Genomic DNA, 22,749 nt, shown 5'->3' with positions numbered 1-22,749 from the left:
GAGAATAGTGGCTGGTTGGTCTGGTAATCATATACGACGACAGGATGTCACATTAAGTGACCTATGACCCCTCACGAGTATCATCATATCTGCGGGATAAAACGCGTTGCAAATCGCCTTAATCGAAATGCCCTCTTTCCTTCTTACGCGCTAAATGGATGGTCATTAAAATAGTTTGCATCTACGGATGAGAGAGATAAAAGAGAAAAAAAGAAGAAGAATTAAGTCGAGACTGTGAACGAGATATTAACTCGCGAGACGCATTCGTTCGAGGAGAATTGACGCACGATCACTTTTTTTCCTTTGTCGCAGATGCATTTTACGAGGAATTCGATGATTATTGGTTCAGGTGGTGCATGTTTTATTATCTGAATCATTTAATGTTAAATTGTCAAACGCAATAACGCGAGCCCGCGACGATTTATCAAATGTTCTCTTTGACGTTCCGATTCCTCGTACCCACTTCCATTGCCTCTTTCGGTTTCTCTGTTTCCCTCGAGTTCACAGGTGCCCGGTGACACCTCATTTCCTTCTCGAGACACGTGTATAGCGCTAACTACGAGAGTTTTGCGCGGCGCTCTGTCTACGCAAGTGTGTCTAAAAGCTGTGGATTATTCAACAGCGGCGAGCAGAAGCAGCGCCGCATGAAAGAATTGTGTGATGCGCGCTCGAGGCTCTTTACATCTGGCGGTACGTGACTTGCCGGTGAATCCTCGCATTCGTTTGTGTATCGACCCGATTCGTTTGCTCTTTTCACAGCTCCACCATGAGAAAAACTGGCCACGAAACGAGACTAGAGTTCGCGTGAAAATCCATAACGCAGCTGCTCTGGAGTTGTCTACAATTCGACAATTTATTCTGGACTTTTGAAAATTTTGATTTTTCGACAGAGCTACGACAACGTCACGAATCTTTGATCGCTCCTCGACGCAGCGAGGAGGCTCGCCAATTACCGCATTCTCATTCCCCCTCTTTTCCATCTCGTTGTTCACTCGATTGTTGAAAAAACGTATAGTTTGTGCACGCGATCATCGTGGAATGAATCGCAAAATCAAGAATGGTTTCTACGATATGATCTCTGAGATCCGAGCAAAGGCCACGGCGAGGCGAACTCAACAAAGGGGGTCACTGTTTCGCGGAAAGGTTCAAGATCGCTCTCACAACTCTCGATCGTTGCTCCAGCTGGGATTCGCCTCAAAGTGATTCTCATTCTAGAATAAGTCTCGCCTCTGTTTTCTATTCCTGTCTCCGATACGGTGACGGAAGCAGGCACATCGATGTCGATGCCCCAAAATATTTTTCTGTCGCGATGGGAAAAGTGGGAAGCGGGCCTCCTCCGTTGGGCCTCAAAACTCATAATATTTCTCTCACACGAAGTTCTCATTGACTCTCGTCAAATATTGAACCGGAAGGTTTCCAAATACGTTCTGGATTCCGAGTTCGTTAACCCAATACACGCGTAACACGAGGTTCGCCCTCAGCTGCGTTTATCACCTCAAAGTCTGCAGTTAAAAAACTTTCGAATCCTCTATCCGGGCAATAACTTTCATATCGGCATTGAAGAAGAGATTAGAGTTGGTCGACGACTCTCGGAGCCTCCTCGCACGCAGGGCATCGTTTCTCCCTTTGCTCTCGGTACTTCGTTACCATTGGCTTATCGCTATTTTCGTCGTCGTTTCGACAATTTTCGAGACAACCCTAACCGGCATACGGGTACGTTGGGCTCTATCGTTATTTTTAGAAGCGGAGGGTTGGAAACTGAGAAAAGGATAGTACGAGCTTTGACGGCTCTCTCGTGAGCGTCTCTCTCTTTCTATGGCCATTCATAAACCAGACGAGGCGAGACCAAAGAAAAACACGTGTGTCTGTATACTATACTCGAACGTGTGTGTGTGTGTGTGTGTGTGTGTGTGTGTGTGTGTAGATGAGGTATCCAAGTCACACAGGGAGTTTCAACGAGATGCGGAGTATTCCAGGCCAGACTGGGTGCATTTTTATATTCTTTTCTCTCTCTCATACACACGTGTATGCGGACACTAAACATAAACACAGAGAGGAAGCCTCCGCGCGGCTCTATGCGTGTCAACTCAACAATATACTTTCCCGTTTTATTTTTCCTGCACGCTTCTTCTTCTTCTTCTTCCTCCTCCTCCTCCTCCTCTCGCGTTGCATTTTCCGGAGCTGGGACCAACGAAAAACGTGAGGTCGACGAACCAACTCGCTCCCATTGTCGAGAAACGCTTTTGACGGATATTTCACAGCACTCTTTCGTGTAAGATGCTTAAAAATGCAACTACTTTCACCCGGAAATTCATCAGAAGCCTTCAGATCGCAAAAGGACATTGGAGTCGAAAAGACGGTGCACAGCCAAACAAAAGACACATTAACGGAGTTTTTATTTTTGTTTTTACGTGTCATTGCTCGGGTGCTCGAGAACTCTTCGTTTGAAGAACAAAAGATTGAGCGGCAAAAGAATCTCGTGAAATCTGTTCGCAGTTTCCTGTCTGAAGCTCGATACTGCTGTCGCTGATGCTACTGCGATTCAAGCACTCATGAATGGCAGCGGAATTGGCTGTCAACGTTGCCCCGGACCATCGTCGCATGGAGCACCATTTCTGGCAACTCAACACCTGCATGTTCACACGTGTGCAAAAGTTCGCGTCCGGAACTATAAAAAATGCATCGTGGGATGGGGAATCGGTATAAATACATCCACGAAAGAGAGTCACCCTTGTGAATCGTCAAGGCTAACTTCCAAAAAGAGTATCCTCGAGGATACCACACATTCATCGATCTGCGGTGACCTTGCCCTCGTTTAAACCCACATTTCGCGATACCGCACGCGGCGCTATCGAAAAACCGAGGAAAATACTTTTTCAAATGAAATAAACGATTTCCATTTATGGGCTTGCCATTATTGATGACGAATATAGATAAGTCGACGGAAGTGCGAGGCTGCTCATTACCGACTCACCTTTACCTTGTCCATCGAGTTTGAATCTGTTACTCGTGTATACAAAGTAAAGAGATCGAGGAGATTACCATTTTCTCTCGTTATATATTTGCCTTTTTGACACGAAGCTTCGAGACTATTCGAGTGTCGTTAGTTCTGAGTCATCGTTGAGGTGCCTCGTCGAAATTTCTTAGTTTCAATATACCGCAGCGACTTCCGACTTGCTAGCTTTTCGAGCCTTTCGATGTGCCCATTTCTAGTAAGCCGGAGAATGCAGTCAAAATAATTTTTGCATAATTTCGGAGTTTGATACTTTTTCCGGTATTCCTTCGCGCTCGAACGTACTTAAAAAAGAGAAGGCAAACAGGTGGCCACCTTTGTTTATGGTAATGAAGGTTTCACGAATTAACGAGTTTGCGGTTCTCATTAAAAATTTATAGATTCTCGAAAAAATCGGATACTTCGTTGCACCAAAAAAGGAGTTACGTAAGCTCGTTCTTACGTTGAAAGTCACGAAGATAAAGTCGCCAAAATTCTATAAACGTGCGTGTTGAAATTTTCGTGATATCCTGCTTGCTTAACCTTTCCGATTTCGTCGTCATCGTTAATTAATTGCATAAGTCCTGAAAGATTTTAATCACAGCGAGTCTATGAATAAACAAATTTCCAATTGAAACGAGGTTCGTTAATTTGATGTCTTTCAACCAAATGTTCTCCACTAAAAATATAATGCCAGAAAAATGTGCTCGAATTCAAATTTATATTATTTTTATCAAAATCAAAATGATCAGAGTGAAGCTTCGCAATGTCAAATCGTTTGCAGTATCGTTCTAATTGGCTATAAAATTGTCCTCCCTCGCAGCAGTGTCTTGTATATTTACATTGAAAATGAACGAGTGAAAAAAGCTGGCGTCACTGTTGCTTTGGAATGTGGAAAGTTAGCTGGATCGCGAGTAACTAGACGACATTAAAATAAACAAAACGTATCTTGAGACGCGCGAGTATCTCATTCGCTGAAACAAAAATTTCGAAGAAGAAATAAGCGACGGAGGAGCAGAGTCTCGCTTTTGTTCATTGTCATGACAAAATTGAACTCGATCCATAAATCCCAATTTCGAGTAAACGGTATACGACAAAGAAAAGCAGATGGAATCAATTACGTTTAATTGATATCACCTCTCACAGCGTGTAAATGCGAGTTCGTCTTCCTGTCTGTGTGCGGCGCGTTAGTTCAGTAAGAGGACGCCGGATAGTGTCCAGTTTCATCGGATGACAGGGATCACAATTTCATCTTCGTTAAGCGTGAGCCGCACGTGCCGCTCGATATTTAGATAGTCGTCTTTGTTGTTGTTTTTTTTTCTGCGAGCGATCCAGTGTTTTAACAACACGAACAATATCGACAGCGAGACACCGGAATGATTCGTAATTTTACGAGTTTCGAAATCAGTTCTTTAACCCTCAGGAATTTGTGCTCTCTGCAAATTAATTTCTTTCAACGATTACGGCAGAAAACACATCGAATCACAGCTGGTCGTGGTACAAACGTCGAAAAGTCGATCCAACTTTCATCGGACTATACACCTAGAAGATATTTTTTAGATTTTCGTTCTCGCTACGCGCATTTGAATATTCATTATAAATATATGAATAAATGAATTATGAGCATGAGGGCCCAAAATGCCGTGGAAAAGTTTCAAGAAAATGTTTCTCGATGGCAGTACATTCGTCGTGACGCTGAAGTTTGCAGCGTTGGAGTCCAACGAAGCGGTGTGAAAAAGCCTAGAATAATTCCAGTAACTCTCCAATTTGGTTCCCCATCGAATTTGCAGTTCGTAGCTTTTCGAGCTGCACACCGATGCTTCGTGAAACAAAAAATTCATGTGTTTTGTGAAATGTTTCATGTGAAGTGTTTTTGTCCTTCATTTCGTTGGACTCCAACGCTGCAAACTTCAGCGTCGTACATTCATCAGGAATTGTGAGAAAAAAGATCCTCATCGATTCCCGCACTGAGCTCCGTTCGTCGCTCGCCCGTACCCGGGAGTACCCAGAGCAGCGAAGCTTCTGAAATCGATTTGCTTTGCGACGAATGATTATAATTTAGCTGGGACGTAAAGCTTCGGTGAATCTGATCAATAGTTCGATAGAAACTCGGTGCAATCGTAACGAAAATATTTCGAAGGATAATCCTCCCGTATAATGCTGTTGTTCGAGGCCCATTCGTCCAGGTTTCCTCGTCCTTACATCCGTGAAAGCGCACGATCGAGATCAACGTATCACTGCCGATAAGGCGGTGCGGGCTTAGCCAGGTTTATAATCGAGGATACAACGCGTTGGTTGTTTTGATATAGAAGCGGGCGTTGCCCTTATATAGTCGGCAGTTCGAAGGCGCCTGGTATTTGTCATTTCCGACGTTTAAGGCCAGAGCACGGGAGAGAAGCCACAGGGCATGGCCAAACTGCGCGAGTTCGCGGGCCGTGTTTTCTCGCGCGGGTGTTTAAAAACCTTCCGTTCGGTGCCGCTCTGTCCGCGCACTCGTGTTGCTTCTTATTCGCAAATCGTATACAACACACGTCGCGAGGCCATCGATCCTACGGTCCAAGGATGTTTGCAATCGTCTTTGACTCCTCTCCTCCGTCAAACACAAAACCAACGGGCCCGCTGCGAGTGCTTCGGAGGGAGACGGCGAAAGAGGAAGCGGCGGAGAGGCGGGGAAGGAAAAAAGAAATAAAAATGGGGGAGAGGGCGAGAAGAAAAGAAACGAGCACAGAAAACAACTTCCCTTTCGCGCACGAGTCCATAAAGAGCTTGCGAAAAAGGATGTGCGAGGCGCGCGTGAGTGAGTCCCGAGTCGCTTCACCGACGGATAATGCGCGCTGCTTCAACTTTATTCCGAATAAATAAGGATACCCGGAGAACAAGTGACGAAGTAGTTTTGCGCTTCTCTCATCTTGCAATCAGACACACACGCTTATAACGAGGAGAGTTACATTTCCGTAAATCACTCGGACGGAAACAAATTGCAAATACTCGTTTACGAGATCGTAAAGACGACCTCGCGATGCTGAGAGACCTCGACGAGGTCTCTCGACACTCTCGTCATCGACGCGAGGCTATATAAAACCTCTATGGATACTCATTTCGTATATCTTTCCCGACGCTCGATATCCGCTGTAAATTACCTTTTACTTTACGTCCACACACACAAACAACGGGGAGAATTATCGTTCAACAATTACTGTCGAAGTCGCAGGATATCGCAAAAGACAATACGCAATTCTTTGAATCACGCTTACTCTCGATTTCCATTTCGAACAAAATATATCACAAATTCGTTTCCTCAGGAAAACTTATCCTGCCGATCGAGAGTACAAGATTTCAAGCATCGCCGTCAGAAAACACGTTTTTATAAAAAAATTGATGAGTCGTGTATCTGTCGGATGTTTTATGTCGAGCGAGCGCAGAAATCAGATGGAAAAACAAAAATTTTAAAACAAAAACAATATCGGCGATCGTAATGGAGTAATCAATAAAGATTACTATTTATTTTTCTTATTTGTTAATGAATAAGTCATTATCACGGGCCGTTTATAAAAACTACAATATTTGGTGCCTACTCGAGCAGACAATGTAAAATGAAACGACTTTTATGAGTTCAACATTCTGATGGATCGTCACATGAGTTTAACTCCGTTACACGTAAAGCTTCTTCTTGCAGAGTAAATGAACAATGGAGCAAATTTATTAAAATTACCCCGAAGGATGAGTAGCTGAAAAAAGGGGCTTCAAATTTGCGCCGACTGAATTCTGTGCGTGCGATAAGTATGCGTGTATTACGGATGCGATTTGTTTGGCGTTGCATCGAGGAAAGACGTTAAGAGGTTTTGTGCAGAGGCGTCTCGATCCGCAGCCGAGGAGATACGGGCAAGTTCGTTACTCGCGTTTCTATCGCTTCCGATTGTCATGATTTTGGCGTCACGAGTCCGCGTAAAAGTGCTTTATCTTTATCGTTTATTTTGGAAAAAAAATTCGTTCGCGTTCCGGATGGATGCGTGATAGAAAAACATGGAATCCGAGCCCCTTCGATCCAGGCTGGAAATCACGGATCGGAATGAAAGCGCATTCGAGGCGATTCGACGAAACGAAAGGGCGGAAATGTCGAGGATAAAAAACTGGAAAATTCGGTAATACATCGAGCCGTCAAAGTATGCAGTGAACTTTGGAACGAGGCTGCCGCTCGCGTCTCGTTTTTCCTGCGCGGTGCATGCATCTCGTTAAGTCGATTGGGCTCCGATCCTATGACGAGAGAAATGGAATAAATAAATGTGGAAAAGGAAAGAGAAACGTTGATAGTCGCGGGAGAAAAATAGAGGATTAAAAAACTTACAGAAACGAGCCGCTCTAGCGAACCCAGGCAATGCGCGCCGAGCTCGTCGCGAGTCTCGTACGGTCCCACGACGAGAGCCACGTGCGCCTATAGTACACCCACATACGCGACTAGGATACATGCAACTTTATAACTACCGTGTGATGAATATGTATAGGTGTGTCAAGTTTATGCATGTGGATATATGGCTTATATACGCGGAGGAGAGAGACCAGGGGGCCGTTGACTTTCTCCGAGTTGGCGAGGTATCTCAACCTCGCCGGATCGGCGACACAACGCTCTCGCATGTATACAGCACGAGTCTGTATACACGAGGGACGAAACTTCGAGACGCTCGCATTAGCTTTTGTCCCCGTGTATATTCACCGCTCTCGCTGAGGAAACATACGCACGAGCATCGAAATTCTTATATTTGGGTGAATAATGCACTCGCATGGGTAGCATAACAGAAGGCGAGATGGCCTTATGTAAGATCTATGTAAATTGAGACGCGTTTGTGGATATGCAGGGTGAGTTCACTGAGTGAATGAACGATGGGCGATGAATCAACCCCCTCCGGACACGAGTGCACTGCCAGGACACAATGCACGCTCGAAATATCTTTTACAATGGAGCTCGCATAGAGTCTCGTGAAGAAGATTTTTTGTCTCTCACCATTGTACGTAAAAGAATCGTCAACGATGTGCTGGGCTACGAGATTGTACGGAAATCATTGTGTTGTTCCCTTCTGCGTTCACGGATATTTATTGACGCGCCGGGGAATCTTCGAAAAATTCATTACGGCGACGGAACTTTCTTTCGCTTGTGAAACAAACGGTTCTTGGAGGTTTCCACACTCGATATATTGATTCGTTGATTCTTTTTATATTTCCCGGATGAAACCGGGAAAGATTTACTGGATGAAAATGGTAATTGTGCTTTCTGTAGGAAGAAGAAATATTGAGGAAACGTAAATGACGACACGAAAGTTCTGGAACATAGCAATTTTGAAGAATTTCAAATCAGTTTGATACGGAGAGGAGGCATAATTTAAGAATTTAATACAAATGTGCGGAGACAGCACCATTCAAAACGCCCGAATGCTCATTGATTTTTATATTTTTTACGGAGAGCATTGCTCAATCGAAAATTTATTATGGTCCATAAAAAATCTCTTCAGCCCATACACTCCGCTGAACATGAGCAGTAAAAGAGATGCAGCAATAAAAAAATTCCAAAGTTAAAAATATTTTTGGACGGCCTTCAAAGGATTTCCTACTTTCGAGTACCCCCCCCCCCGTTCGTGATTCTATATATGATGGGAAGTAAGCTGCTGTCACAGTTATCAACAGCCTTCACGAGTCTCTCTCGTAACATAGGAACGCGCGTCGACACTCCTCGCTTTCGATACATCGCTCCCACGCAGCTACTTGAGCGGTAGCCCGCGATGCAATTTCGTTCGAGAAGATCTTTGACCCTCCACTCTTAAATATTGAGTTGTATGAACGGGAAGAGAGTAAATAAATTTGATTTGTGACTCAGTCGACGAACTATCAAGCACGGAAAGGCATTGGAAAGAGTACGATAAACAAAAAAACTTTTTACGATCTTTCAATATTGATTTATTCCTCGTTCTCTGATTATACCGTTCACCGGGCCTCCCATTTTCATCTTTTTTCTCTCATTACATCGCAAGAAATTTTCTTCGATCTTACAGCGACTTCCCACGATTCGCTGACAGTATTCTAGCCACGCGAGAGACGCGCGCGCGGCCTCGTATATTTTTAACGATCTTGAAACGAAGGATCGCAAATCACGAGGCTACATTTTTCACACTATTTTGAATCGAACTTTCAAATATTGCAGGATCGACCTTTTTTCTCTCGACAATTACGAAACGATGTTTAAGCTAGTTCATGCACGAAACGATTTCCTTAAGAAAGTCTTGAAATTTACACAGAGTCAAATAGGTAGTCGACTGACACGCATATCAAATTTTAAAGGGTTCGTCTTATTGGTTATTGATACAAACGTGTTTAAATATGAAGAAAAATTGCTTATTTCGGCATTTTGTTTTTTCTTGACTTGTGCGCTTCCTGTCACAGCCTTTTTATTAATACTTTTTTCTTGATCCATTTCGATATTCGCTCGTAATTTCATACGCCATGAGATAAGTTGAAAAAATTTATTTCCAATTTCGAATTAATAACTCTGACATTAATTTAAAGTGATTATATCTTCAATTAGGGAATAAAAATCGATCCAATTTGGAGACCCATAAAATATGATCTTTCGGGCACGGTGTACCTTTACATATCGCGATAAAAAAATCGCCAGCTTCGCTTAGAATGTGAAATGTTACCAGGTTCGGTGACATTGTTGGTTATTTTTTTTATTATTTTTTTTTTTTAGCGCGGAATCAAATTCGATAGCGTTTTCCTGTAAGGAAACAAGCTTCGGTTCTTATATTTAGTGACGTTGTCGTTTTTCTTGATTTTTTTTGCGTGACACCGACTCGTTACCTAGCACAACATTTTTTTGAACGTGAAGTGGAGAGAGACGTAGGAGAATGTAGGCCGTTCGATCGATGTCCCAAGCCTGGGATACGCGAGCTATAAGCTATTAGGCAAAGTGCTCCGTATAGTTATTCACCGAACGGTGCATTATACAAAAGGCATTCTGTAGCAGTGCGGGCCCCGCGACTGCTGGATCCTTATCGCTCGTGAGATTCGGACTATCGTTTTTCGCGAATTAGATCTCGAAGCCCATAAAAATCGTTGAATTACGTTTGAAAAATGTGACTCTTTTCGACGAATGGAGAAACGAGATTCGTTCGAAAGGTTGTCCCTCAAAATGAGAGCTCGGCTGACCCCTCCCCCGGGTCAAAGTTCCATTGGAGTGGGATATTAACGTCCGAAGAACATCGCGCGCATGAACTTTCCTACGACAAGGACGTTCGACGTATTAATGATTTTTCGGAAACTCGCACCTTTCTAAAACCTACGCGAACGAGGAATACGAAAAAAAAAACGGTGCGAGCTAAGCTGCCATTTAAAAAGTCCAGCTCGAATCAACGTGAAAGGTGTCGTATATGCACGCGCGCGCGCGCCCGCGCGGCATAACTAAAGGGTACGAAAGATGATATCGCGCTAATAATAATAAATATGGATTAAGGCGTTCCACGATCACCGTGACTATGAGTCCTCGCGGAGGCCTCTGCTCTCGTACAGTTACGATCGCGATGACTCTTCGGGGAAACTAAGGCTGGGAGAGTGAGAGACTCTCGTTGACTGGGTCCGGTGGAAACTTGGCGAGAGTGTTGCACTCTATGTGCAACCGTGCATAGGAGGCATCAGAGGGAAGCCTCGTATAGTTACATGGCTCACGACGCACGTCCCTCGATCCTCTCGTAGATCAGTGAAAGTCTTTAGAGTTTGCTTCTGTCTCTGTTGCTCGTTGACCTCGCGCTCAAATATTACGATACGACCAATAAACTACGTAGTTGACTGTTTATGCCTTATTCGGAATAGCTTTTTAGTTGATTTTTTCTCGCTTAAGCGTGGGTGGGCAAATTGACAAATGCATTGTTGGCTCTGCCTTTTGTTCGTTGTTTTTTGTACCTCAATCCCGAGGATGTCGCAGCAGCAGAGCGTGCTTCTTTCATTTTTTTAACAATAACGCTCTTCGTTATTCACATGCTCCTCGCGCACTCCCCTCTACCTCGTTTTCCGTGTGGACAACCCTTTATTTTGGTACTATTCCTCGGGTCAGCTTATTCCTGTATGAAAACACGAATTTTGTATTTGAGTCACGTAACTCGACGAGTTTCCGCTGGACGTCATACGCGCGCATATCCTCTCTTCACTCCTCGAGCTCTTGTCCCTTGCCTAACGAGCGTGCCCAGTCATAAGACGGTGCAACAGCCTCGCGGATTGTTCGACTTTCGTCCAAAATCATCTTCCTTATATGCGTCGCTCTACCGAAACCCCTTTATTTTCATTGTTTCGTTATATTTTCGTGACAACTCTGCACAACCGTGCGCTTCCATTGTTTAATTGTTATCGCCGTCTGCGATTATCAAACCACCAAGCAATCTATTAGCTCCTCATTGTCGTTGGTTTTACCGTTGAAACGGGAATCTTTCACGGGGACACTGTATGAATAGTAATTTTTTGAAATATTGTTTTGCCTTCTCGCCCAGGAAGTCGCGCGACTCTTTCCTCGTGCTCTCGTTCGAGGCGCTTCGAAACGTGGCGACGAAATACTGACGAAGAGTTTTTTTTTCTTGATTTTTCAATAATCTCGTTACCGATACTTTTGAGGATAGAAAATGTTTTCCTGCCGGCAGATTTCTTGACAATAATTCCGAATTTTCGTGCTTCTCAATTCAGAATGTTTTTCTTCCATTAACCCAGTAATGCGCAAAACGACAATTTTGGACACACTATTTCAAGTACACAGTTTGAACTGAGGAACAAAAGAAAGATTCTTGAAAATCTGATACAGAGGGTTTTCGAGGGTTTAGAATCTGTCATTTATTTTGTAAAATTAAATCAAAATCTTCATTATTTTTCCGTTTTTAATTAAAAAGTCAAGAATTTTTGACGTTTTTTTTATTCCAAATTGATTTTCGTTATTGTTGATGCACTTGAATGACCATATTATCGCCAGCAAAGGTGTCCTTAATGTCAGACCTTTCCAGAACACTGGTTACGAGCTCTTTTTTCCCTCTCAGTTTTTCCAAGATGGCGGTTTTTGCAAAACAGCATGATGTAAATTGTCACGATTTTTTTCTCGAAAAGTATGAATTTAAGGAAAATACTCACTTTACAGAGTGCAACGCCAGTGTCGAGTCTGTCCATGAAATTGTCGAGGCTCATCCTCAGCTCGGGATAAAGTGCGTTGAGCCATTCGGCGAGATCCTCCTTCATCGCTATCAAGTACTCCTCGGATGACTTGAAAGGCCTGTAAGGCCTTGCTTCCAGTAAAACCGACATAATGCTTGGATTATTCCTGAAATCAATCACGCGCATATAACTCGTTAAACGGAGGATTAATGATGCGAAAATGGATTGAACGCGAGCCGCTCGTGATCGGGAATTTATAGCTCGGCGTCGAATAGAGGATCGTTGAAAACGATTTTTTTGTGACTTAACGAAATGTGCTGCTTTCAATAATTAATTATCGAGACCGCTCCGTGATAATTATCGAAGCTCTTTTTGTATAATTAGCATAATTATTCACGATCAATCCCCTGTTTTTTTCGACTTTTTATTCGAATAATCGTCTTTGATCCTCGAGCGGAGATTAAGCAGAAATAAATACGGATATTCGAGAGTTATTAAAATGTTAATTTTCGTGGTCTACGTGACAAAATTTGACTTTAAGCTCCGCTGGACCACTCGGATTTCAGCCGATTGCGTAATTCGTGAACAGGACTAAATAGAGTACATTTCAGTGCTGGTGTTGAAGATTTCATTTTAGTCGAATCGGCGAGAGTTGATTAAGGAAACTTTCGCGAATACATCAATTCTCGCGTCGCTGATATCAACACTAAATTTTGCTGTCTAGACTAAAGAAAGTGTCACCCATTCTCGTGGCGAAGACTTCGCCAATATTTTTATTGAGAACATGCAAGTCCGAATCCAGATTTTTTTTGAATTTTCAATCAGAACAACTCGAAAGGAGCACTGAAACCGAGCAGAATCGTCGTCACACAAAAATGTGTTTCGAATTTATTCAATTTTACGGAATAATTGCTCTACGGACAATTGAATGTCGCGTTAAGACTCTAAAACGCCTTTTTTTCTTATACGCACTGCTGCACTTCGAATCACGTTAACCCGAGCATCTGTATATGACTTGACTCCTTAATTAAATTACTTCTATAATCTCCGCGAGGTTTTGTACGGTGACGGATTTCTAGCTTGACAGTTTAAGCCCGTTATTAGATCCGAAGTGAAGACTTACAGCGTTAGATACCTCTATTGAACTAGAATCGACTAGCTTAAGGCATTCGTCTAACGTTTTGTTATTGTCTTGTTAAAATCTTCCGGATTATTTCGAAGGCGACGAACTTTCCTCAAAACATATTTGTTTGAAGAAAGTTTGGTGCTTCCGGTCGACGAAGGTCTCGAGAGCAGCGGGAAAACTCAAGGAAGAAGAAAAAGTTGTCAGTCGTTTGGACATTTGGTTCGTTCCTGACCCCAAATAATTCGCGATTCGTCGACATCCAGAAGTCTTTGAGGGAGAACCGAGCTCAACGACGATGAAAGGAACAGCAGAAAATCTGAGTGATTTCAATAAATTCTGAATCACGAAAGGCTCATCGTCCCATGGAACTTTTGAGGCGATGCCTATCTTTACGATTCTATGAAATGTTGAAATATTTTTCAGATAGTAGAAGTTAGTTTCGATTTGTAGAAAAATCGTTCCCAAGTGTATCCCGATAAGAATGACGACGCAGTAGAAACACGGATTATCAATTAGTCACTTTCCTTCGCCGGCGTTATAAATCGTTTTTGCCTTGTCGCCATTATTCCTATATGAGTAAACGCGGTGAAAATCCGGATGCGTTCGTTTTTATGGGAGAATTCCAAAGCACTGAGAATAAAAATAGTCGGCGATAAATATAGAGAAAAAGCGAGCACTTTCACACAATCCGCTTATCCGATAAAGATGGTACGGCGTGTGTCTCACTCGATTGTAAATAAAATCCGGTCGAAAGTGTTATAAAAGGATATTCCTTTATGAGGGGGGAAAACAGAAGGAAGTAAGAGAGTTCCAGCTGATCTGTGAGATAGTGGATGCCTGAATGCGTTTTAATTGCTATTAGAACGAACTTGCGTAGGCTTCGAGTTCTCATGCGTTTCGCACGTTCATTCGAATGACAGGATACAGGCCAGCTCGTTCCAACTTTTTATATCTTTGTTGAAAAGTCACTAGAAAATCGATCCTCAATTTTAATGAGGGGGATCTCGAGTGATCATCGCGAATTGTTGCCTTCGTGTTTAGGAATTTTTTCGCTTTGCCATTCGTAATTTTCGTGACGAATTTTCAATTTTGATTTTCCTGGTGCAAGTACCGGGGAAAGATTTGAAATCTGGAAGGGATTCGAATCGGGTACGTTCACAGATTCTTATGGTAGCGAATATGGCTTAGAGATTCTGATTCTTGCGTCGAATTCACCGCATTCGAATACGAGATTTGAATATCTGATTTCTGATCGCTAGTCATACAAAAACCTCGATTATTTCGCATGCTGAAACGCGGTTGTGGAAATGTTTTACTGCGAACTCGTGATCAGCCTCAAAAATCTTTGTCTACAAAAGTTTTCAATACCAGAGGTTATTTGCGTTGATTTGTCGCTCGGCCGTAACGAACGCGTGTCATTGAATTCTGAAAAGTGAATTTCTAACCCGTGAACGAAAAACTTGACTGAAATTCTCCAGAAGCATAGTCAGAAAAAGCGTTTTCAAAATGTTTCAATTTTTTCAGCTCAAAGTCGATTTTTCGGGGTCACACACTGTCAGTTCGAGTGAGATTTCAGCGCTAAAAAATTGCGAGGAAGAAAAGCTGTCGGATAAAATACTTGAGTGAAGCTCCCCATCAACGTATTTCGGATCTCATTGTCATCGAGGCTAACATTTCAGGAAATCTCAAAGTTTTGTTTTCACAAGAATAAACTGACGAATAAACTTCTTCTGTGAATGGATTTCCAAGCATCGTACGACGTGGGAGAAACTCCCGAAAGATTTTCTCCTCAAAAAATGCAGAGAGCCTGGACCGATGCGTCAGTTCTGTCAAGCGATCACCGATCCCCGTCGAACGATCTCGATTCCGTAAACTCATTTAGTTCTCTCCGTGTAAACTGACGAAATTGGATATCGCACGTATCGAAAATACTTGAAATTCCGCTCATGTGCCAAGCGAAAATGAAACTTGGTGTTTATCGATTAAATCGACATAATAGCACACGTTGGAGCCCTTTGATCGGGCGTGTATCATTAATGGTACACGCCGCACTGAGTTATATCTATTAATCCGATATGCGTGGATGCTGAAACTCGGTGAGAGACGTCTCGCGCAAGTTGTTAAGCGCATGTAGGTAGCAGAAACGGAAAAGTTGCCGTGGCAACTGTTTGCAATGTGTGTTCATATAAACATGGATATATACGTATAATTCGAAGCGAACAAAGACCTCGAGAGAGCCGCAGTCGGAAGAAAATCTTGTGAATGAGCTCGTTCCCCATTCACTTTTAACCGCGTAGCCGCACGAGCTGTCGTAACGAGCGCTGTAACCATCCTAGCGTGGCCAATTTATCGCTTTGCACAAATATATTATCCAAGTGTTGTCTTCACGCGTGAAATTTCCATTCCCGAAAACAAAAGCAAAACGAATGAGAAAAGTGATTCGAGCAGGGGTCCTGCGACATGTGCCGTTCCCGTGCGGAGACTAATCGACCGTTTCGATGCTTATGTCGTCGGTATTCACGTTCAAAAAACAACTACTTTTATCTTGCATCGTAAAGTGCATAATTGATTAAACTTCGCTGTTTTTGGCTTCGTACGAGCTATAAATATACTCACTAATCCGGTTCTCTTGAAATCACAGCTAACTGAATCGAGCTGAATTTATGGAATACAAGCTAATTTCAATCCATGCGAATACCGGTTGTGTCTCTAATTGATTGATTTTCGCTGTTCGATATCTCACGATCGTGCGTTTATTACAGAAATTTCCTACTGAAATTTACTCTACAAAGAAATCAATTAGGATTTTTTGGTCCGATTGTACGAATGACACCAAAATATGATGACGAGATTCTCGGAAGTGATGGTAAAAAACATGATAAAAGTTACATCACTCTGCGATATTCAAAATCAAGCAAACTTGACTTTTAACAGTCCAAACAACATTAGGATGTTCAGCACACCTTAAGTGTTGCTCACTCGAAAAAATCCTTCAAATTCTACACAGAAATGATTCAATTTTTCGCGAAATAAGCTGCTAAAAAGCAGCCGCGACTCACCACTTCCGGGAGTGGGTTTTTCAGAATTTCTTCTCCGACGTTTCGACCATAAATTCCATCCGGTATTTTCTATACACAGATTGCCTACCGCAGAACGAAAAATTGGCGATTGAACGACCTGCCAAAACGATCGCGGCCACAACAGATCGGTCCCAGGTGGATTGTCATACACACAAAAGTATCATGTCCGCAGTGCAGTAAAGTGAATCGAAAAATAATAAATTGAGCGGTAGGATCAAGTGCGAGTACCGCGGCTACCTGTTCAGTGTACTAATATTACACAAGCGATTCTCGCCCGGTGAATCGTAGGTGGTACTGCCGGCAATACCGCATAGGAAAACCGCGCGAAAGACGTTCCTCGTTGGCGCGAGGAACCGTTCGGGAATAATAAATAGTCGGAGCATTACGTGCAATTAATCGCAAACGATTAAGATCCTGCAAGCAATTATACTCACCTAATACTTTATATATCCAGAGAGGTACACCTGCATAGGTTTCTACCGCCACCCTCGGGTACAACGCACTAATTGTTACAGAACCACGAACGTTTTTTTCTTAACTCTCGCACCGTCGTCCGTGGCGTTCCTCGCGAACGCTTCGAAACAACCCCTTTTTCTGTGGTATCACGACCGCGAGATTTGTCACGACTCTCAATAGTCGTTTGAGAGAGAGTGGATTGCGCTTTTCATCCCTGCGCATCGGGCGTGCTGGGGTTGCTCAATTTTCTCGCTAACGTAACTCGGATTTTTGTTTTCAACGCTGTTGCGATATTGTTTTACCGAGAGTCCAATGTGCCTTCGGGACTTTGTTTTCTACTCGTTACTCATATTTTCATTTCTATCGTTGTTTCGTACTATTTCTGCGATAAGACACTATTCTGTTTATTGTTTCTCTCTGTTTATCGATTTTTAGGATTTTTCATCGATATTTTTTTTGAATTTTTGATGCTTCATCGGAGTATCGTTTTATTATTGCTTCGTTGACGTTTATGCCGTTTATTCAGTATATAAAACAGTGTGAACCTCGCGGATAGTCCTCGCACTCCATGCTCACTCCCAGTCGAATCGGCGGTGCATTCACATGCCAAGCAAAGGCAGGCAGAGACTGAACTGCCCACGGGCAAGCTCGCCGTATATAAGAGCCTTCGTACACACCATGCTTCGAGGTCGGTACGGATTGGGCTTTTGGAAGGGGCTTGCTGAAGAATCCTCTGCGCACTTCCTAGAGGGAGACACCGATCGATCGGCATATTTTCTGCAAGTCAATAAAGTTGGAAGCTGGGTTATCGCGTTTCTTTTCATTTGACTAAACATTGTTATTGAATTTTTCAACAAAATGGAGTTTGCCATTGTTTCCAATCGTTTGTCAGTCAAATATTTGCCTTCGAGTCTGCGTAGAGGTTGCAGCTTGGCTATCAGTCGGTGAGGAAGAGACTCGGAAGTGTCGATAATTAAGGCGTCACGATTGTAGCCCCCTTTCAATGGTTATATTGGGAACTGACACTTGGTAATCTCTCGGCCCTACAAAATATCGATAAGACAAAATTCTGCAGACTCGTGTTATGCGTTGGCAAAAAAGAGGCGAAACTCTACAGTGCATCGCGAAAGTAGGGATTTTTACGTACAAATTCCGACCGAATATAGTGGTAAAGGAAACATTTTCTTTCCAAGTTACCGACAGGCACAGCAGGCCAATTCTTTACAGCTCGTTGTTGGCGTGGGCCCAGATAGGAGGGATTTCAAAACTCCTATTCGAATCCAGAATCACCACATGCAACTGAGAGTTCGTGTCTTTGTTACTCATTATGTTAACAAATCCTTAACGAATTGCTGATTCATTTGGATTGTAAATCGATCGTGTAACAGATCAAATGATGGATTTAATCGAGCTTCTGACGAAACTTGATTCAATACTGTAAACGTTGAATCGAAGATTTTATTGTGTTACTCATACCACAGGAATGGGATCGCAGGTAACGAGCATCGGTTCTGTTGTTAATTAATGGGTTTATTGAGGAGACACCAACCGAGTTAATTCTTGCTTGATCATTAATTTTTCAGTTCTTCTCTACAGGATAAAGCAAACGAGTGACATTTCCATCGGTCTGGAAATAAAGGAGTGTTCTTATTGGTATTTATTTCCACTGGAAAATGGAGCAACGAGAGTAATCGTAGATCGTATTCCTCCGATGCAAATGCAGTCGTTATTATTACGTATGTTAATCCGCGGTTGATATTCTCTGTGAAATATTCCAACAAGCATGCTAATATTGGTAAAACTATCTGCGGAATTTTCGGTGAGTACGAATTGACTAGAATTAACGATTTAAAAGCTGTAACGAGGCTCTGAGAATGCAGAAACTTTAAGGATAGTTTTTCTTGCTTGCAATCATCGAAGATGAGAACTTGCAATTGTCCGTATCCGCGGAAATGCTCGCCAGAATTAATTCCACTCCTCCGGTACTTCGGACACTCAAACTTTTCACTACTGTCGCACAGTGACGCGCCTCTCTCTCTCTCTTCCCTTATGCTAACGACGCGGAATCCTAATCGCGTATTATAATTGTTAATTCACTAAATGATCCGGTGCCTTTATCTTCCCTAGTTCGAAGCGAAGCTGGCACTTCGAGCCATGAGAAATCTTCGGAGACGTGAATCGACGTTCCAACGAGAATCACTTTTCTTTCCTCTTTTTTTCCCCTGCCACTCGGGCCGCGATCCTCCTTTTCTTACCCATTTCCTTCCACATTTTCTTCCAGCAATCTCAAACTTTATCATTAGCTTTCTTCATTTCGTACCTTTGGGAATACCTTAAAGTATTTCACGTATTTCATTCAACGCAATCCAATTCTTTCAGAATATTTAATAACAGTCATGTTCGAAAGTGTATCTATATATTGAAATCAGTTTGGTGGAGGACGTGAGAGCTAATTTCTTCGATTTTCTTTAATAATTTAATCTTCGCTCATCTTGTTCCCGAAATGTTTCATCTCCCATTGCTTCCGAGGGAGCATATAAAGGATTATCAATTTGAGATTGGCAAGGGTGGGGATCAAATGTTGGAATGACTAAAATTTCGAACAGTTAAAATCTCGAATTTATAAACTTCGAATGATAATATGGAGACGGATAGATTCGACTAGAGCTTTGAATGCCGAAAATAAATAAAGCAGAAACTGCAAGGTTCGAAGAACGTTTACATCGAAAATAGAATGTAACAATCGCCCATAGGACGATGACTAAAATATCGATTTTTCGAAAATTCGACTATCACTCTTTCGATTCATAAATTACTACAGTCAGCGATACTGTGAAAATTCACAATTTTGAAAATATAATAACGAAAGACCAAATATTACTGAGGTTGAAATACTGAAACACCAAAAAGTCGAACGGTAAAATAGCGAAACGTTAGAAAGTCGATCGATCAAAATAAAGAAATGCAGCGGAGTTCCAAATACACGCATCTCACTCACTCGCTTACTCAGACCGGTGATCTCCAATTTTAAACATCGCCATTTTGACTTTCGCCTTTTCGAGCCATCGCTATTCTGCATATCCAAGTTTTATAGGCTCGAAAAATTCACTTTCGATTTTTTGCTACTCTATATTCTGGTCTGTCTGTAAAACAATTACTCTCCATTTTGAATTCGAAAATATGAACTTTTGACATTCGGATGGTCTGTTAAAATTGCATTCGAAATGAAAACTATTGAAATATATATTTTCGGGTAAATATGAATTCAAAGAAGGAATTTTTGATTAAACACGCAATCTGCTGAATGGTCGATCAGGAATAAGAATTTCAAATTACTTATTTTACTCAAAACTGAAATGACAACTTTAAAAATTTCGAAATATCGACCGTTCTACAATTCAGTTATTCGACATATTGAACCCCACCCAGCCTTAAAGTATCTTCTGAAGAAAAAATTAAAAAAAAAAAACATCATCTACCGTCTAGTTTTTGAGAAAAAAATTATTGTAATAAAAATCGTGTGAGAATTTGAGTGGGACAATTTCACGCGCTTTTGAGCGTTCATTTGTATGCTCGTATATGTGTATGCGTCATGAGGATGTATTCTATAGCAGGGGCGTACGCAAAAGAAAAAATGATAAAAATCCCAAAATCACGAGCAATTATGAAATTTTAGTGAAATATTGTAACCATATATTTTTTCACTGATCATTAATGATAATTTGAATGATTTTTGGAACATATCTCACCACGAATAATGTTCACACAGAAAGGGGCTGCATCCTATTTTTTATATAGCACTTAGCAATCGAACTACCTTAACGTACTTCACGATGAAAACTGTATCTTTCGAACGGTTGGTTATCCGGGTCGATTCACACTTTAACGATGACACAAATTTTCTTTCCAATATGATTGAAAATGCATTTAGTTTTCAATAGCAAAAGTCGAAGAATTAAGGATATTTTCGTTTATAGATTCAGGATGTGGTAACTGAATATTTTCAATCACTTTTCATTATCTTGATGGATCGGTTGTGAAAATTTAATTGCTATAACTTTGCTAGGTTTCCAGACAACCTTTGTAGATGCCAGCACGATTGATTTGCTTTCCTTTTCCTTGTGTGAATGTTAAAAGTAATGCAGGAAATGGTAGTTTCGCTTTTCCACCATTCCGATTGACTGCCGGTTGCTTTCATCTCGTGTCAGATTTCCAGTCAAATTATATGTCTGAAATCATTCCATCTGCTTCAAAGTGTTGCATAGATAGTGACATCGAATTTCATGAACTTTAAAATATCAATGTCCATATCCAGATTTGTTTTTGACAAGTTCCAGACAGAGAAGTTAAGGGGAACCGGGGCTAGTTGGCCAAAGGGGCAAGATGTCTAATAAACAATGACATCCAGACTACAGAATGTAAACATACCCCCGGTTGATATAATTATTCATTGTAACCTCTTTCTCATTTAGAACCAGTATGAAGAATTTTCAAAATCCAAGAACAAAATCAAATTTTTACTTCAATCTTATCTATCTCTTGCAGTATCGATTTTTTTTTCCAATTATTACAGTAATCCTCTAAATGAAAGTTCGTGCATTGAACTATAATTGTGCACGGTATTTTTTTCTCAATTATCGTTATAATTCGTTATGGTAGAACGTTTTGCTGCTCAAAAAAACAATGTGTGGTAAGTAGCAGATCAACAGTGGTATGGGGTTGGTTGACACATGTGTCGACGTACGCGAGTGTTCTAAATGGGCCTAGTCAAGGTGTGCCAGTAAAATCATAATATTTTGTGTGTGTAGAAACTGTAATTCCGATTGTGATGACGAGGATGAGGATCAAATATTCCTTTTTCTCCCTCTCATAGACAAAAATTGTCTTTACATTGACTTATGTTAACATTTTGTATTCATTTTTCGAATCACCAAATAAATAACATTGATAATTATCCGTTTTTATTGATTTAACTAATACGTAGTTGATTATCAGGTAAAAATAGTCAAAAATAGTCCGATAGCTCATTTCGTTTTACGTTTAACAGTTCAAATTTTCATCCGAGATAGAGGAAGGTTGTTTCTGTTCGAAACAACCATTTGGATTTTGAAATCGTCTTTAGTTTCTTGTATACAAGCAATAGTTTGAAAAGTTGGCCAAATCAGTCTCGGTCTCCCCTACGACAGCAAACTATTTATGATTTTCTTCATCAATTATGGAATAATATATTTTATGAGAATTTTTGACTCGCTGGAGACGAACGTGTCTTTCAACTCAAAAATTTGCATTAACCAATTCCTTTACGATTTTTTTTCTTTTCATCGTTAATTATTATTAGTTCTTGAATTTTTCTATTCCAACAGTTCCTCGAAAATATTTTTCATTTTCTCGCTTATGATTTGTTATTTATCCTCATATGAGTTCACATTACTTCGTTGTTTTTTTGCGATTGCATTGTATGTCTCAGAACTTCGGAGGCCCGTTATTATTTTTCTGTAGGCGTAATTAACCTTCGCTACCGTGTTTCCGTGAGGAAATAATTCCGTTCTAAAATTTCACGTTGATTGCGGTTTTAATATTTAATTACTTCTCGCTCTGACGTTCTGTTAAAACCCAATGAAAAGACTTCAGAAACATTCGTTGGCTATAAACGTAGCTATAATCCCAAAATATACAATCCAGGATGGGGGGGTGGTTTAGGATGGTGAATCGGACTATATTTGGTACAGCTCAGCGTTCACAGCAGCTTATCGGAAGCTTGAAGGTAATAACCACAGTGCCGACTTTCCAAAAGCCACTAATGTAGCAGTTCTCTCTCTCTCTCACACACACTTACACACTCTCCCTATGCTTATTTCGTCTCGAAGTATACCTTGGTCCAAAACTTTGAATGGCAAGGTTGCAACTCCGGATTGCCGGACTTG

General features: G+C 41.5%; 1 protein-coding gene across 1 annotated transcript in view; it reads right to left on the bottom strand.

Moving 5' to 3' along the window:
* Positions 1-17,442, bottom strand: part of LOC122408831 (serine/arginine repetitive matrix protein 2-like) — a 41,813-nt gene extending 24,371 nt beyond the window's left edge. The window contains exons 1-2 of the mRNA XM_043415899.1: positions 16,804-17,442; positions 12,143-12,329 (exon numbers count right to left, since the gene is read on the bottom strand). Of these exons, the coding sequence (XP_043271834.1) occupies positions 12,143-12,313 (171 nt within the window). The 5' untranslated portion in view covers positions 12,314-12,329; positions 16,804-17,442. The remainder of the gene's footprint in view (positions 1-12,142; positions 12,330-16,803) is intronic.
* Positions 17,443-22,749: the final 5,307 nt, after the last annotated feature.

Source organism: Venturia canescens, chromosome 1 (assembly GCF_019457755.1).
Source record: "Venturia canescens isolate UGA chromosome 1, ASM1945775v1, whole genome shotgun sequence".
Taxonomy (NCBI): domain Eukaryota; kingdom Metazoa; phylum Arthropoda; class Insecta; order Hymenoptera; family Ichneumonidae; genus Venturia; species Venturia canescens.
The sequence above is the reverse complement of the archived record's forward strand: the minus strand, read 5'-3'. Positions and strand labels throughout refer to the sequence as shown.